This window comes from Alosa pseudoharengus, unplaced genomic scaffold (genome assembly GCF_046254945.1).
Source record: "Alosa pseudoharengus isolate Yale_2024_CS ecotype anadromous, Long Island Sound unplaced genomic scaffold, YU_APseudo_1.1 YU_APseudo_1.1_scf_1, whole genome shotgun sequence".
Classification (NCBI taxonomy): Eukaryota; Metazoa; Chordata; class Actinopteri; order Clupeiformes; family Clupeidae; genus Alosa; species Alosa pseudoharengus.
This window is the reverse complement of record NW_027468564.1, coordinates 29,321,595-29,338,977: the sequence shown is the minus strand read 5'-3', so window position 1 is coordinate 29,338,977 and position 17,383 is coordinate 29,321,595. Positions and strand designations below refer to the sequence as shown.

Below are 17,383 nucleotides of genomic sequence, written 5' to 3'. Positions count from 1 at the left end.
TGACCTCATCCACAAGTGTTAAAAACCTAGGAGTTATAATTGACCAGGACCTAGCACTAAATAATCACATAAAACAGATCACCAAAACTTAATTTTACCAATTAAGGAACATTTCAAAGATAAGGAAGTCCTTATCCTTACCAGATGCCGAGAAATTAATTCATGCTTTTGTCACCTCAAGGATAGACTATTGCAATGCTATTACGCTGGCTGTAATGTTACCTGTCTAAAGAGCTTACAGCTTATACAAAATGCAGCTGCTCACACACACACAAAATATGAACATATTTCCCCCATCCTAGCATATTTACACTGGCTACCTGTTAAAAGTCATTGACTTCAAAATATTACTTATATCTCTTGGTTGGTTGCCTGCATTGAAAGAGGACACCTCATGAAGACGCTCTTTTGTCTGCTTCTGACAGAAGAAGCACTTATCTATGCTGGCAGCAGCTGCTGCTGAACAAGTGTACAAAGTCCCTCTAGATGGACTTGATGCAGTTGCAGGTGTTGCTGCAGGTTCAGAAGATGGTCTACCACGTCTTTTCTGAGTCCTGCGTGCTTCACATGATTTCTAGTAGCAAATCTTAGCATGCTGCAGATGCTCACTGTTACAGGTGGATTTGTTGCAGTTCCTGTGCCAAACTGCTTTGTTCTGTTGTAAAATAACTGCACTGTAACAATGTAATCATTGGCTGATCCGTGATCACCATCTCCATACTCTCTCATGGACAAAAACAAGACATTTGGCATATGTCTCTAGTGATAGGTCATTCACCAGTCCACACATATCTGTCACTGGATACATAGCCCAAAATCTGTTTCTTTTAGAATATGTGTGCCATCACCTGACTAAGAGAAATACACACCTCAGAATCAGGGCTTTGAACCGATTTTTTTTTCCAATCGGTTCGTTCCGAACAGAAACGGAATTATAACGTTTCCGGTTATGAGTTCCACCAATAAATTGACGTTCCCGAACCGGTTAGAACAAAAAAATACTGTTCCCGGAACGGTTAATTTCGTTCCTGTCAGCTGTTTAATGCTATAGAATTATGTCACATCTTTCTCATCCAGCTTAAACCAAATGTAATAATATTACAACCATTATTACATAATAATAATTATATTATTATTATTAATAATAATTAAATAGGCCTACAATTATTTCAAATGTGTAGTTTATTGTTAAAAGAGAAAATTTCCACACAAACGTAACAACATTATTAAGACACGTGGTTATGCCACTCGGGCAACAACAAATTCCAACTGTCGGGGGGAAAGGCCATCCAGTAGGCCTAATGTTCGCTAGTCCATCATTAACGTGGAGTCGACAAATATAGCTATTGATATTGTGTTTGGAATGAGCGTTTTAATTAACGATGGATCGTAATTTACCTCTTATTTAAGATGTGGAGTGGAGACTTTGTAATCCACCGCTCTCTCTCCATTCACTCAGCGAATGTCTGATGTGATGTCACACAGGAAGTGAACCTCAGCCGTCATGGTAACGCGCGCAGGAAAATAATTACTTTTTTTTTTTTTTAGTTAATTAGGCAACGAAAACTTTAAGGAACGAAATAAAACCGGTATTAACCGGTTGAAATAAGTGGTAATGGGATGGGTTAACATGGCCCCTTGAGATCAACATACAAAAAAAAGGTGGACCTCCTAGGCCTGTGTTTCTCAAACTTTTTCATACCAAGGACCACTTAACCAATAAAAAAAAAATTCACGGACCACCTATCTAAAAAAAAAAGTAGTACATACTTCAACAGTAAGGCTTACTCACTGAACCACTTTGCTTATTGTGTCAGAGGATTAATATGATTTAAACTGGCATAGTTTACATAGGCAGTGTTGCAGAACTGTTTGGATTTACATACAAGTTGGTTCAATATAGCATCTATACTATATTTTACCACGTCTGCTCGCGGACCACTTGGGATAGCTTGCGGACCACCAGTGGTCCCCAGACCACACTTTGAGTAACACTGTCCTAGGCCCTACGGTTCTCGAGATATTCACAGAAAACTGTCTCCGGCCACCTACAGGCCAGTTGGTGTATAGTAACATAAATTAATTTTTTTTATTAAAAACCATTATTTTTAAATAAGTGTTCCTGTTCCAGAACATAAAAAATAATAACATTTCCGGTTTCGTTTCTGTTCTCTGTAAAATACAAAAAGTTCCCGGTTTTCGTTTTCGTTCCTTGAACCGGTTCAAAGCCCTGCTCAGAATATAACCTAACTAGACTGTGCCACCATGAACTATGAAAATGTGCTTGCTTAAATGTAAAAGGCTAGAAGGTCACTAATATCACCAACCATGAAGAACAGAGCACTAATTGCTTCAGGTTATTTGATATTCTAAATTCTATCACTGCCAGCTATCAACAGCCAACTGTCACTGGTAGTGTCTCTCTTTCTCTTTCACTCTCTTACACATACACACACACACACACACACACACACACACACACACTCACCTGTCTGTTTGTCTATCTGATCCTTTACCCTTTCTTTTCTTCACACTTACATAGGCTACGGAAGGCCTTACAGACTTCAGCTGGTACTAGCTATGTAAAAGTCTATTAAACTTGATTTAACAGAGGTCTCTGCACTTTGTGCTCAGAATGGGGGTAGACAAGAACTGGCAGAGCAGGCTAGGCCTATACTCAAGCACACTAGGCATGAATTGATAGTATTGATATTGAAGTATTATTTTTTTAAGCGGACAATTTTGAGAATTTTAGGCACAATTTCTTGTTAAAGAGATCAATCATCAGCCTAAAAATGTTTTATAATGTTGCATTGTTTATGTGGTCCACTTTTGCCTGAAGAAGACCCAGCAGGGTCAAAACGTTGCCTGTTGTGCATTACACTAGATGTACCGCAGAGCGGTACAAAATATGACCGCCGCCCAGTCCAGCACATTTTTTCCACAAAAAGAAATCACGCTGAAAGGCCTATATGATTCTAACTGTCTCACTAAATTGCATTATCCACACTCAATTCTCACTGGTATCTGCTAGACAACAAGTACCAAAACATGATTAGTTCATAGATTTCACATGTAAAATTAATTTTATACAACCCCACCTCCATCTTGCCTGTTCATAATTCTGAGAAATTCGTGATTCGTTTGTGTTATGTTTATGTTATGTGTGTGGGTGTGTGTGTGTGAGTGTGTGTGTGTGTGTGAGTGTGTGTGTGTGTGTGTGTGTGTGTGTGTGTGTGTGCGTGCTTGTGTGTGTGCCTGCGTATATGCCTGTGCATGCAAGCGTACATATGTCTACTGTGTGAGTATGTGTCATACGTATGATTACTGTGAATGTATGTGTGTGTGTGTGTGTATCTGTTTGTGCACATGTGTGCACATGAAATGGGTTAACATGACACCTGGAGGCAAACATACGGAAAAAAAATGGTCATCCTAGGCCCTACAGTTCTCAAGATATTCACAGAGAACTGTGTCTGCCCTACCCTCCTTTCGGGGGGTCCAGTCCAGCGGGGGGGCTACAGATCAAAACGAAAAATGACGGTTCCATGCTATCCATGTGGGGGTACATGCCCACCAAGTTTTGTGTACCCCGGTCTTTCAGTGTCCCGGGAATCCTTGTTGGTGTACGTCACTAAATGTACACATAAATTGTTTTATTGTAAGGCCCCCCATGAACGAAAGTACACAAAACTTGGCATGCATTCGGAGGGTGTCATAATGATCCTACACTTTTAATTTCGTGCAGTTTTGACCATGTCAGCCAGAGATATTGTGATGAAAACACCTAATTTTTTGCTTTTTAATTTTTAACTAGGTGGCGCTATACATGAAATAAGTGGTAATGGGATGGGTTAACATGGCCCCTTGAGATCAACATACAAAAAAAAGGTGGACCTCCTAGGCCTGTGTTTCTCAAACTTTTTCATACCAAGGACCACTTAACCAATAAAAAAAAAATTCACGGACCACCTATCTAAAAAAAAAAGTAGTACATACTTCAACAGTAAGGCTTACTCACTGAACCACTTTGCTTATTGTGTCAGAGGATTAATATGATTTAAACTGGCATAGTTTACATAGGCAGTGTTGCAGAACTGTTTGGATTTACATACAAGTTGGTTCAATATAGCATCTATACTATATTTTACCACGTCTGCTCGCGGACCACTTGGGATAGCTTGCGGACCACCAGTGGTCCCCAGACCACACTTTGAGTAACACTGTCCTAGGCCCTACGGTTCTCGAGATATTCACAGAAAACTGTCTCCGGCCACCTACAGGCCAGTTGGTGTATAGTAACATAAATTAATTTATTGTGTGGCCCCCCATGAACGGAATTCCACGAAACTTGGCGTGCATTCAGAGGATGTCATAATGATCCTACACTTCCAATTTCGTGCAGTTTTGACTATGTTAGGTCACAGATACCTGCGATTATAACACCTCATTTTTACTTTTTTGTATTTAACTAGGTGGCGCTATACATGAAATGAGTGGTTATGGAATGGGTTGACATGGCCCCTTGAGATCAACATACCAAAAAAAAAATGGTCCTCCTAAACCTTACGGTTCTCGAGATATTCACAGAAAACTGTGTTTGCCCTACCGTCCTTTCGGGGGGTCCAGTCCAGCGGGGGGGCTACAGATCAAAACGAAAAACGATGGTTCCATGCTATCCATGTGGGGTTACATGCCCACCAAGTTTCGTGTACCCCGGTCTTTCAGTGTCCCGGGACTCATTGACGGAAATTTGGGCATGCGAAAAAGAAAAAAAAAAAAAAAAAAAATCTGACTAAACCTATATGACCGCCGCTTCGCTGCGCGGCGGTCATAATAATTGGGAGTCATAAGCAGTGTTGCAGACATTATAATTTTTCCACTTTTGCACACTACCTTATAGAATATCTTTGCTTTTTGGCACCAAACCCTATGCTATAATACCAGCAATGTGAGGTTTATGGACAAATCCAAGTTCCTTGGATTTACACCCTTTATCTAAAAAAAGCACAATTTTGCTGCCCATGGGCTAGAAGTGTGTTTATTTTAAAGTGTGTTTTAAATCTGGTAACCAAATGCTTAGCACACCAGTTTATCCTTTTAATTCTGAATCTATACATACCTCATATGTTAAAATTGAATAATCTAATGAAAAGTTGTAGCAGTTTATATATTTTACGGCGCCCCCCCAGAGGCCATTTTTTATCTGTGTGTTTGACACTCGGACTCAAATTGTTCTATAGACCCTAAACTTCAACTTGGAAGTGAAAAACAAACTTTAACAACAATTTGAAATGACTGAGCCTTAAACAACCCCACTAGAGCTCTACAGTCGTTAAAATACCTGAAACTGCATTGGATACCTTTAATTTCATAAAAGGGCCATTCTACAGAATTCGTGCAAATTCAGAGGTTGAAACATTTTGAAAAAAGTGTTTTTTTTCCCCCCCCAAAACTTTTAATTCACACGCATTGTATAACATCTAAGGTACACATTTCTAATAATTGTACATTTTAATTTCATATTGTCTTTTTATACAGTTTTGGAATGTTTTCCTTCTCCCAAAATTTGTCACTACCGAAACACAATAACAATTAACAAAATAAGAAGTTTTGTGATAACCTATTAGGAATTTCTTTACATATACCTTCTAAATATATTTTTTTAGAATTTTCTTAAAGCATTTCCATGATTCAACTGATAACAATAATATTTTTTAACACAAAATAAGTGTCATTTATGAGATTAATTGCATTTTAAAAACAATATTTCTTTGTAAAACGCATAAAGTTGATCATACCGTTTTCAAATTTAAGGATGTATTACTAAAATATATATTTAATCAAACACCACTATGTTATCTTGTCAGATGATTAGATATACTCTTTTTTTAACAAAACATCCTGTGTTTCGGGTTGTGACAGCGCATGGTTGGTAGTGACGGTAGTGTTTCGGTAGTGACTACTACATCAGACTGTCAGTATTTTGTGTTGATAAAAAATGACAAATAAGTCTCAAATGTTGCACATAATGCAGCTAGCACATAACAGACATTTTTTTTTTTTTAAAGAAATCTGTTAAACTCATTGAGTGCCAAAAACGTAATATTACGTTTTTCCTTCCCATGCGTTGAGTGCCAAAAACGTAATATTACGTTTTTAGCTTTTTTTTTTAAATTACGAAACTAGACACTCTAATACACCTTATATGTGATTTTGGGAACACTGTGATGAATGGAAATGAAATATATGACGATCGTGAAACTCATGAAAACGCACAATCTGGACATTTTATCTGGACATTTTATCATAACTCGGTTGCCGCTTTGGGTCGAATCAGTGACGCATGCACGTCAGGTCAAAACCAGGCCATTTTCGTGGGTCTATCACTAGGTGGCAGTCTCGCCAGGTCTCGCTGATCACTTCCCGGAATGTTTACAGAAGTAAGTAACAGGCAACACTTCATATTTCAAGAAAGACGTTATATCTCCATTTCTAGAAAAAAACAGCGATTTTGATAAAAACTAGCCACTGTTTAGCTTGGGATTTCTCAGGAACAGAGGCGTGTAGAAATACATGGTTTGCACCCACCGAGAGCTTAAAGTCTCACCTTTTAATCGAGCTATTCTACGTGTTCATAGCTATAACACAGAATATGCTGTGGCTGTACAAAAATCATCAACAATGGTCTAGATTGCTGGCACTCTAGGACAAAGCTCCCGAAAACAGCTTGGCATTCAATGAGTTAATATTTCACTGAACAGCTGATGGATAGTTTGGGATGCAAGATAGAAAAGGTATGCTTGGTTATTTTGGCTATTTTGTTTTGATTGTTTTTACGAGTTTCCCTTTAAGTATGAATGTTTGTTAGGTATAACCCATACCTGCCAACACTCCCATTTTTCCATGGTTTCTCCCGTATTTCAAGGTCATCTCCCGGCGGCCACCCGTTTTGTTTTTTCTCCCGGAAAAATTGCATGACCATCAAACTTAATTTTAAATTCACGGATCCATTCATTTTTTCTGTTAGTCTGACATTTCCCGGGTTGCCAAATTCGGTATGATATGCACCCTACACATAGCCAACACAATGAATTACTTTCAATTTCAATCCTGTTGTCATAAAACCTGGCAACCCAAAACCCAGTTTTTAAAAGCTAAATGTTGGAAGGTATGCCATAACCAATCAGAAGAAAAACAATAAGAGTGCCATCTTCCATTCCCTAAAAGCAAGTACTGCATGTACCATGGCACAGTACCACCATATGGATGAGCAAACACATTTCTGCAGAAGGGATCTGCTGAAGGCAGACTCTTTTACTCTTTTTGAAGATAAAAAACTTCAATCAAAAATCAACACTTACCCCTACTAGGTACTCACACAAATGTGAAAGTGTGCAAAACAAAATGTGAACGTATACGGAACTATTGTTGGAATGCTTGAAACCAGGCGACGCCAGTTTGCCTCTTCATAGCCAGCCTAAACTCTGACTCACTCGGTCAGACACCCCAAGTAGTTAAGCAAATCTGCAGTTCAGTTTTTGTTTTTTAAATGTAAGACAAGATTCAACAACAACGAAAACAAAACGAGGGTGTAGGGGTGGTCCACTGTGTAAGAATCCTAGACCATGACCCGGATCAGGAGTGAGGTTTAGGGGACTTTAGGAGTGTAACGGTAGGTATGCAGTATGTTGGTAAACCTCCCTGCAGACACCTATAGAATAGTGTTGCAGCCTGGGCTTTTATTATTTGCTTTGCTTTTGCTTTGCTATTGCTAGCATGCTCGATTCCTTATCCAAGGTGCTGCTGTTTGCGAGTTCGAGTCCGGATGAGTGACAGGCTGAGCCACGTGGTCCAACACAACACAGATTACACGGGCAAACCAGCGTCCCCAGGTGTATGGAGTATGTTTGTGTCTGTGTACTGTCTACGCTCATGTACTTTGCTTCCTAACACCCCAATAACATTCCAATGAATGTTAAACATGCTAAGGACATTCATCCAAGCACCAGCACAGTCTTTGCGTTGCCAGGGACTCGTTGCTTAGGTCATTGGTTCTTAAACGTTTTATCTGCCGACTGCCAAAACAAGTCTCGAGACCCCCTTCTCTCCAGCCAATGAAATTTGGTATCATTTTGGAAAATGTTGTAGTACTGGCATTGGAAGCAGAGGCAGAAAATGTTTTCTCTAATCAGTATGCTATGTCAACATCGAAACCAAGCCTTTGACAATATATATAACTGGCAGTCCTGTGGCAAGAACAGGCTGCATAATGTTCTGTCACTGGTAGGCGTACGTACAGCATCTTTAAAGTTATCGTTGCAAGAGACGCAGGTAGAGATTTGAGTTTACGTAAAACAAAGCACCCACATTCGGAGGAACATTATGGAAACATTGTAAATTGTAACCCTATATCTAGGTCTACTGAATATCCCAGTTTTTAAACATGTTGGTCTGAAAACCTTCTGCAAATCATTTTGCGACCCCTCCCATTGCACATTTATATAAAATACATTTTAGCATATTTAAGACTAGACCTGCAACCTGAAATAAAATTTTTATTTCAATGACTAAGCTAGTGCTATTCATGGGTTTCATCAGGTTCCTTTCCACAGGTGTATTAGTCACTGTTTCGGTAGTGACGAAAAGGTATATTTTTGAGCCTCTCAAAGATGCTAGTCAGCACATGGTTAGATAGCACAGTTCTGAACATTTATACACAAATAAAAAAATTAATTGAAATAAATATGTGCTCGGTAGTGACGTTCTTAAATGTCACCAGCCTGATTTTGAGACTTTTGAATGCATTTACTCTTGGACTGATGTACTCACCATGTGGCCATGAGAGAGAGAGGGATGCACACACACTTCCTGGTCCAAAATGGAGCTGTGTGGCTAAAATCATTATCATCCTATGGGCTAAACCTTACAGTGTTTTGGTTGTGACATAAAAATGCAGGACAAATTTTTTTACATAACGATTTATGATTTTTGAAAAAAAATATGCAATAAATATATTTTTTCGATTGCTTTTATCATAGGTATTCAAAAGATCTTTATAAAAACATGCGTGGAAAAAATTACAAAAATTATTTCATATTTTTTTTTTCATAAGGTGAAATTTAGGCCTTAGGGTTTGGGACAGCCACCTCTCAATTGAAAGTACCCTAAACATGATTATTTTATATATATTAAGCTTTATTGCTACCTCAAATATTGTTTTAGTTCTTAATAGATGATAAAAAGATCTTCATAAATATGTAAAATTTTTCTGTAAATGCTTTTTAAATGAATTTTTAGGGTCTGGGACAGCAATTTGCACGAATTTGGTAGAATCGCCCAATAGGAAGTTGCATATTGTAATGAGGTAAGGTAATGCTAATTTCATTTTCATGCACAGACGCTTGCTGTGGGGAAGAGGTTCAGCTGGAAGTGCCTGCTGGTGAAGACGTGAACATCTCCTGCCCTTATTTGGTTGCACATGCACAAGGCACCAAGTTCTTCTGCAAGTCGTTTGGTGTGCATGACTGCCGCTACTTAAAGGTGGTTCAATCTGATAGAATATGGGAGCCCATACTACATGATTTCTCAGTATATGATGATCGAGAGGCGAAAGTCCTCACTGTGACGGTGAAGAACTTCAGAAAGGTTCTTGCTGGTTCGTTCAGGTGTGGAGTAGAAATGAGCTGGCACTCAAATGGATACAAAGTGGTTTTTAATCATGTTCAGCTCACACTGAAAGGTAAGAGACCATTTGAGGGTTATGGTTAGCTTTGGGTTGACATGCTTTAGCCTATTACTTAATGTTGCTGCTACTTATTTCTTACTTAAAGCCACATAAGCTCATCCATAGCCTACTATTGTACTGAATAAATTTTTGCTATAATCCAGTATTTCATATTGTTGTAATTTTGCTGCATTATGCATGTTTAAATTGTCACTGGTATTTATTTAATGTTAAGTGGCTTTGGACAAATTTGTCTGCCCAATTCTCACACTTCTTTATGGAGCTTGGGAGGCCTCATTGAAAGATGTTTTGGTTGCATATGGAGAAATCTTGCACTCATTTAACAAAATTGTGTGCACATTGTTGTAAATTGTGTGCTCATCTTGCAATGACACCTCCAAGGCTCTATACTTATACAAGTTACTACTTTAACTTGATAAAAGAATATGACCATAGCTTCATATTAACCACTTTTTGACATTTAATACTCAATTAATTAATTGGGCAGCTTGACAGTTTGACAGATCAGAACCAATTGACAACCATCAGCGTAACATTCTAATAAAACTATAACTGTATGCTAGTGCATATGCAAACTAACACAGAATAATCCCTATACCGTATATTTTCAAATAGCAGTGCAACCAAAGCCAAAACCAACGCCATCACCAACACCAACACCATCACCAACACCAACAACAACACCACCTCCATCAACATCTTCATCTGGTAGGAGATCTGTTTACTTTAGATATTACAGAAGAAATGTTCTACTGTTGATTTCTTTACCCCTTTCACTCTTTCTCTCCCTAATGACATTATGAATATATATATATTTTCTGGGGATGTTTATATTTACAGAGTTGTCTAATTGCATTTCTTGTTGTTTGTTGTTTCTACGGTTTTATTTCTTAGATCTGGTCAGAGTCATTGACAAGAAATGCAAGGTAACTTTGTATGATTTCAAACTTCTCCCCTCTCATTTGTTATATCTTTCCAAAAAATGTCTGTTGTAACATTATCTTGTTATGAGAGTGTTGAGTGCTTTGAGACATTCCTTGCAACCTTTTAAGGGTTTCTATGTAAACCAGTGAGTTAGATAGATATATAGATACTTTATTGATCCCCAAGGGGAAATTCAAGGTCTCTGTAGCATACAGACATCACACACAACATGCACTAACAGCAGAAAAAGTAATACAAGTATATAATATAAAAAACACAACTAAGCAATAAGGACAGTAGAAGATAAAGAATATCCTAAAATACAAATTATACAAAATAACACTAAATCTAAATCAAATCTAAAACAGTATCCACATAGTGTGCTTAGGGGTGATTAAGCATGAGGTGCTTGCAATGACTGAGGCAGGGACTGAGCCTGTGATTCTCTGTGCATAGTAAGGTAAGGTGCTCTGTGAGAGTGAGTGTCATGGTGATGGTGCAAATGAGTTAGTTCAACAGTGCAATAATAAATAATTATAAAAATATAAAGAGTTATACAAAGAGGTAACAATCTTACTGTAACTGGCAGTCATCACCAACAGTAGGGCGTAATAGTCTGCTGATGTAGTCGGTGACATTGTGCTATATGTCGTGCAAAACTCACTGTTAAAAATCAATGGCAGATACATCTAGCCTCTTTTTGACCTTGACTGACCAGCAAACATCTTATCCATGTTTTAGCAGTCAGACGTGAAGTGCAAACTGGATTTTCTGAACGAACTGGAACAAAATTCATCTGTGTCCACCCTGCTGCCAAAGGTGTGTGTGTGTATGTGTGTGTGTGTGTGTGTGTGCGTGTGTGTGTGTGTGGGTGTGTCTGTGTATGTCTGTGTGTGTATGTGTGTGTGTGTGTGGGTGTGTCTGTGTATGTCTGTGTGTGTATGTGTGTGTGTGTGTGTGTGTGTGTGTGTGGTGTGTGTGTGTGCGTGTGTGTGTGTGGGTGTGTGTGTGTGTGTGTGTACGTGTGGGTGTGTGTGTGTGTGTGTGTGTGTGTGTGGGTGGGTGTGGGTGTGTGCGTGGGGGTGTGTGCGTGTGTGTGGGTGGGTGGGTGTGCGCGTGCATGCATGTGTGTTTACACGTGTTTTCAGCTCAGAAGACCCAATGCACACAATAAATGGACATGGGAGTGCAGAGGTATTGTTGCTAAATATGACAACAAGTGTATTGGTTTACAATTGCTTACAATTCCTTTCAGAAGTCATTAGCATAATATTGATTATTCTGAAATGGGATAAACTTTCCAGTTGTAACTACACATGAAATAATTAACATATTTTTTATTGTAAATATTATTAAGTAAATAACACGTTCCTAAACGTAATGGCTCATACCCTTACAGAAATGTCAGGTTTCTGGCGAACAGTTGCCGCAAATAGTTGTCGCAAGGTCATATTTTCCACATGCCAATTAGGTTTCTGGTAAAGAGTTGTGGTTAACTTTTGGTAATGTTGCAGCAAATTTGCAACAATGTCATAATGCAAGTTAGGTTTGTCACCAGAAGTTCACTGGAAGTTTGCCATTATTGGCTAAGTGTGATGGCAAATCACTGGCGAACACATTTGCCACTAGTGGCAAACTTCTCATTGTTGCCAGAACTTTGCTGGAAGTTTACCTCTAGCGGCCAACACTTACAAACCTCTGACGATATTTTCTAGTGAACTCATTTGTTTCCCACAAATCACCCACAGGTTTGCTCAAATTTTTGTAAGGGCAGTTAGAAACATACAGCATGTTTGTGTTTACTCAAAGTGTTTACTCAGTCCTTTTAGGCAAGTCCCTCCACTCGGCACGCTTTTTGGGCACTCATCGGACATCCGTTTTGGCAGAAATGCGCATGCGCAAGGCTTCATGACACCAATCTTGCTCTAGCGGCGAGATCACAACACATGATTGGCACATGTCTCCACAACACACCACATAATTGGCTCAATGTATTCATAACACACCAAATGATTGGCTCAATGTATGCACATGTCAATGTTTTGCCGCAGAAGGGGTGTAATATGCGTAGACAACTGCCATATTGGCGTTACAAACTAACCCAATGCATTTCTATGGAGGATTTTTTGAGTGCTGTGTCTCCTCATTAGAAAAGTCTCTGGTTTACTTTTACATTTGTGGCGTTCTCTGCATTGGCCTCTTCCCTCCCTTGGGACAGGAGGTGTCCAGTCTGTTTGAAGTGTTTACTTTTACATTTGTGGCGTTCTCTGCATTGGCCTCTTCCCTCCCTTGGGACAGGAGGTGTCCAGTCTGCTGGACAGTTTGCTGGACGCTCCCCGAGAGATTCTGGCCTCGAGGGGAGAGGACGTGCTCCAGTCCACTGAGAAGCTGGTGTCCAGACTGGTGGAGCCCACTCACACTCAGTCCCGCAGAAACCTCAGCACCATCACCACAGGTACGGGAAGGTGTGTGTGTGTGTGTGTGTGGTTGGTTGGGGGGGGGGAAGGTGTGTGTGTGTGTGTGTGGTTGGTTGGGGGGGGGAGGTGTGTGTGTGTGGTTGGTTGGGGGGGGGAAGGTGTGTGTGTGTGTGTGTGTGTGTGTATGTGTGTGTGGTTGGTTGGGGGGGGGGAGGTGTGTGTGTGTGTGTCCTTCCTGAGTGAGATAATTGGCATCTGAGTGAGATAACTGGCAGTCTTGACTTCTCAGTGATGGAATCGGGATATTGTCTGTTCCCGTCACTAATTTGATGTACACTATATTGCCAAAAGTGTTTGGTCACCTGCCTTGACTCGCATTTAAGCAATAAGCCCCAAGAGGCCGTAGCTTACGCTGACTCTACAACAGCTAAGGGGCGTTGTTAGGCACGACGCGCTAGCGGAGTTGGTCCACCCTTTGCAGCTATAGCAGCTTCAACTCTTCGGGGAAGGCATTCTACAAGGTTTAGGGGTGTGTTTAAGGGAATATTTGAACTGTTCTTCCTAGGCTTCTTATTATTATTATTATTAGAGTGCATGAAAATGCAATCTACTGTTATCCGATTTCTTCCATTCTTCCAGAAGCGCATTTGTGAGGTCACACACTGATGTTGGACGAGAAGGCCTGACTCATTTTCCACTCTAATTCATCCCAAAGGTGTTCTATAGGTTTGAGGTCAGGACTCTGTGCAGGCCAGACAAGTTCATCCACCCCAAAGTCTGTCGTACTTGTCTGACTGCATTGTGCCAAGTTTAAAGTTTGGTGGAGGGGGGATTATGGTGTTGCATTATTTTTTAGGAGCTGAGCTTGGCCCCATAGTTCCAGTGAAAGGAACTCAATGCTTCAGCATACCAAGAGATACCAAGAATTACATACTCCCAACTTTGTGGGAACAGACAGCAATCAATCAGACAAAACAGCAGCGCCTGTGAAGTCCGACCTTCCAGTCAACCAGGCTACACGCACCTACAAGATGCAGATCAGAGTTAAAATATAGGATACATTTTTACAGATAGCTTCGTAATAAAATGCTGCGCTACATACCCGCTCCAGATACGGTGAGGTCACAGATCTGCACTATAAACACATAGTTAAAATCATTACGGGTAGGCTAAACTTGCAGCGACAGTGTCGCGTAGACTAACATTAAGAAGCATACCTGAGCTGGCAGGAAATAGGAATACCCTCAACAGGAGTGGTGGAGGAGGCAAACAGCAGTTACGAGGGTACAAGACAAAAGGTAAGCCCATAAAACATAAAGTGTGGAAAGCCAACACAACCCGCTAAGAGAAGAGACCTACCACGCTAGACAGGGAGCATTCTCAATGGAGGGGGAGCAAGAATTACAGCGCAGTCACTCACCGGTACTTCCAGGTCTTTTAAAGGTATTAGGGCAGCAGCTGCTAATCAGGGGGATTGGCAAGTAATTAGGCTGATAGTCAGGTGACAAATGTCAGCGTGAGCAATCTAACCCCACTACACATGGATGGCCAAGTTTAGTGTGGATGAACTTGTCTGGCCTGCACAGAGTCCTGACCTCAACCCTATAGAACACCTTTGGGAAAAATTAGAGCGGAGACTGAGAGTCAGGCCTTCTCGTCCAAAATCATATAGATAGATAGATAGATAGATAGATAGATAGATAGATAGATAAACCAATAATGGATAGATACTCTACTTTGTGCCCAACAATTGACTGAACATTCTACTACGCTTAATATCTTCCCTCCTCCAAATATGTTCCTCCAGAGGTGGAGGTTCTGAGTGTCGGGCTCGCCACCACCCTGAAAGGAGTCTCTCAGCTGGACACTGCTAACGTCCGTCTGGATATCGACCTCCTCGGAATCGCTGGGAACAACAATGGTACGCCACTGAGATGTCCCCAACACCCCCCAATGTCAATTTTAGTGCTGTTGAACTACAGTAAACACACACACACACACACACACACACACACACATATATATATATATATATATATATATATATATATATATATACACAATATATACAATGTAGTGGCAGCAAAGATAGATAATGTACAGAAATATTTCCTTGTGATCTAATGTTGTATTCTAGCCTGATGTAGCCATACTCAATTCTGTTCAAGAGTCTGATACTGCACCATTGAGATGTGATTATGGGGTGTGTTTCAAATGATAAAAAAGGCCTCTGTACACAACTAGATAGACCAAACCAATCAGAGCAACACAATAGCCTACCCTATAGGGAAAACAGCCAAAACACCCTTATTCTAAACAAATTCCTTAAACACAGTTTTCTGTTATTTTTTAAGTTGTTGCGCTGTCAATATAGTGTACAACAGATGAGATAGCGACATCTAAACATCTAGGTTTTTCAGCTACAGCCATTTTGTTGTAAACAAAATCAACCGAAGTGTGTCACTCAGGTGACATAATTGACTAAAGGGTCATTCACACCAAGAACGATAACGATGACTATAACCATAACCATAACGATAAAAGCATTCACACTGAACAACGATAAACAAAGTCTCTCCTTGTGTTAATGAATGTGACGGCTAAAATTTGATGGGTTATGATTGGCTATTAGGTTTTTATCTTTCTCAAAATCTCTCAGAAAGTGATCCCCAACGATATCAATCTCTTATGTCGTTATCGTTATAGTTTATGTGTGAACGTCATCAGAATGATATTTGTTTATAGTTATAGTTATCGTTATTGTTCTTGGTGTGAATGACCCTTAAACACCATTGCTCACATAATATGGTAGCTCATCTATCCATCATTGTATGAAGTCTATGCAGATGATTTGATTGGTCCTCACAATTCTCAAGTTTTTATAGAGGCTTTTCAAGTGAGAGTCCAGATTGAATTCAATGACCAAAATATTGGGCTGGGTTAAATGTGGGCTGGCTTCCAGGCTAGTTGCATTCAGGATCGACTTGCGTTCTCATTTTGGCCCTTCTGATGTTTAGGTTCGGCATCTGTTGTCCTTATGGTCTACAAGAGTATGAGGGAGGTCCTCAATGCCAGCTTCTTCAGCACGGGACCCACAGCACACATGATGTCTAATGTGATCTCTGTCATCCTTCCCAATACACTTAACAAAACTCTACTAATTCCAGTTAACCTCACCATACAACATCTCAAGGTGGATTTCCATTTCATTCAATGTCATTTTGATTTAATTCAATGTTATTCAAGCATATAAGTAGCAGGGTGATTTAGAGAACTCAAAGCCTGAACTCCTCAAGAGCGAACAGGTGCAGGTGGAAGTGGCTAAGGAGAACTCATTAAAAGAAACCAGCTCAGAATAAGGGTATGGGATCTGCGTGAAACTTTTAATATTTCCTAAAGTAGAAAGGGAGAAACAACATTTTCTCATTTATTTTGGGTTAAATGTGAAAACTTTTGTTCCACAGTTGTTGTAAAATCTACATTCATTGTCGCAAAAATGTGTTTCTTTTGTCAGCCCAACCACCCTAAAGAAAAGCCCTCCTGCGTGTACTGGAATGTCAGTGTCTGGATCGAGGACGGCTGCCACGTCAGGGAGACCAACCCCACACACACAGTCTGCTCCTGTGACCACCTCTCCACCTTCGCCCTGATCATGCAGACAGTTGATCACACACAGGAGGTAATATATTACCTTTTACTAGTAGTTTTCAACAAATGTTGATTGCTATATATCCAATCACCCAGCACCCATATCAACTCCATACAGTAGTTGAATGTTTTTGCTCAGTTCTTTCTTTGTTCCCCAGAGTGATCCAATCTTGGACGTTCTGAACACCATCTTGGTGCTGATCGGCCTGGTGTTCCTGACCCTGGCCGTGATGACCTTTGCCCTCTGTCGCTGGAACCCCAGGGTGTCCAACGTGGCTCGTCTCAACCTCTGTGTGTGTCTGCTGCTGGCTCATCCCCTCTTCCTGCTCACCCAGAGCTTCCTCCACCTCATCTGGCCACATGAGGTGCTGTCACTGTCCTTGTTTCATTCTTAATGAGCTTAATGATATAACTACTACTACGGTACTACAACAATGGTAACACTTTACTTGACAGTATCGACATAAGAGTGGCGTGACACTGTCATGACACATGAAACATAACCCTAATCCTAACCTTTAACCCTAATCCTAACCCTAAACCTAACCCTAATCCTATCTTTTTACCATCTTTTTTCATGTATGAATAATTATTGTATAACTTCCAGTGTGTCTCTTTTTCATGTTACATTTTGAAGTTCTGAAAT

General features: G+C 40.1%; 1 protein-coding gene across 1 annotated transcript in view; it reads left to right on the top strand.

Annotated features, from left to right (window-relative positions):
* LOC143124675 (adhesion G protein-coupled receptor E2-like) overlaps nt 1-17,383 on the top strand; it is a 34,646-nt gene that overhangs the window by 8,602 nt on the left and 8,661 nt on the right. Inside the window, exons 3-11 of the mRNA XM_076286386.1 lie at nt 9,401-9,742; nt 10,364-10,456; nt 10,643-10,674; nt 11,414-11,491; nt 12,971-13,127; nt 14,897-15,010; nt 16,107-16,282; nt 16,604-16,768; nt 16,896-17,102. Coding sequence (XP_076142501.1) covers nt 9,401-9,742; nt 10,364-10,456; nt 10,643-10,674; nt 11,414-11,491; nt 12,971-13,127; nt 14,897-15,010; nt 16,107-16,282; nt 16,604-16,768; nt 16,896-17,102 — 1,364 coding nt within the window. The remainder of the gene's footprint in view (nt 1-9,400; nt 9,743-10,363; nt 10,457-10,642; nt 10,675-11,413; nt 11,492-12,970; nt 13,128-14,896; nt 15,011-16,106; nt 16,283-16,603; nt 16,769-16,895; nt 17,103-17,383) is intronic.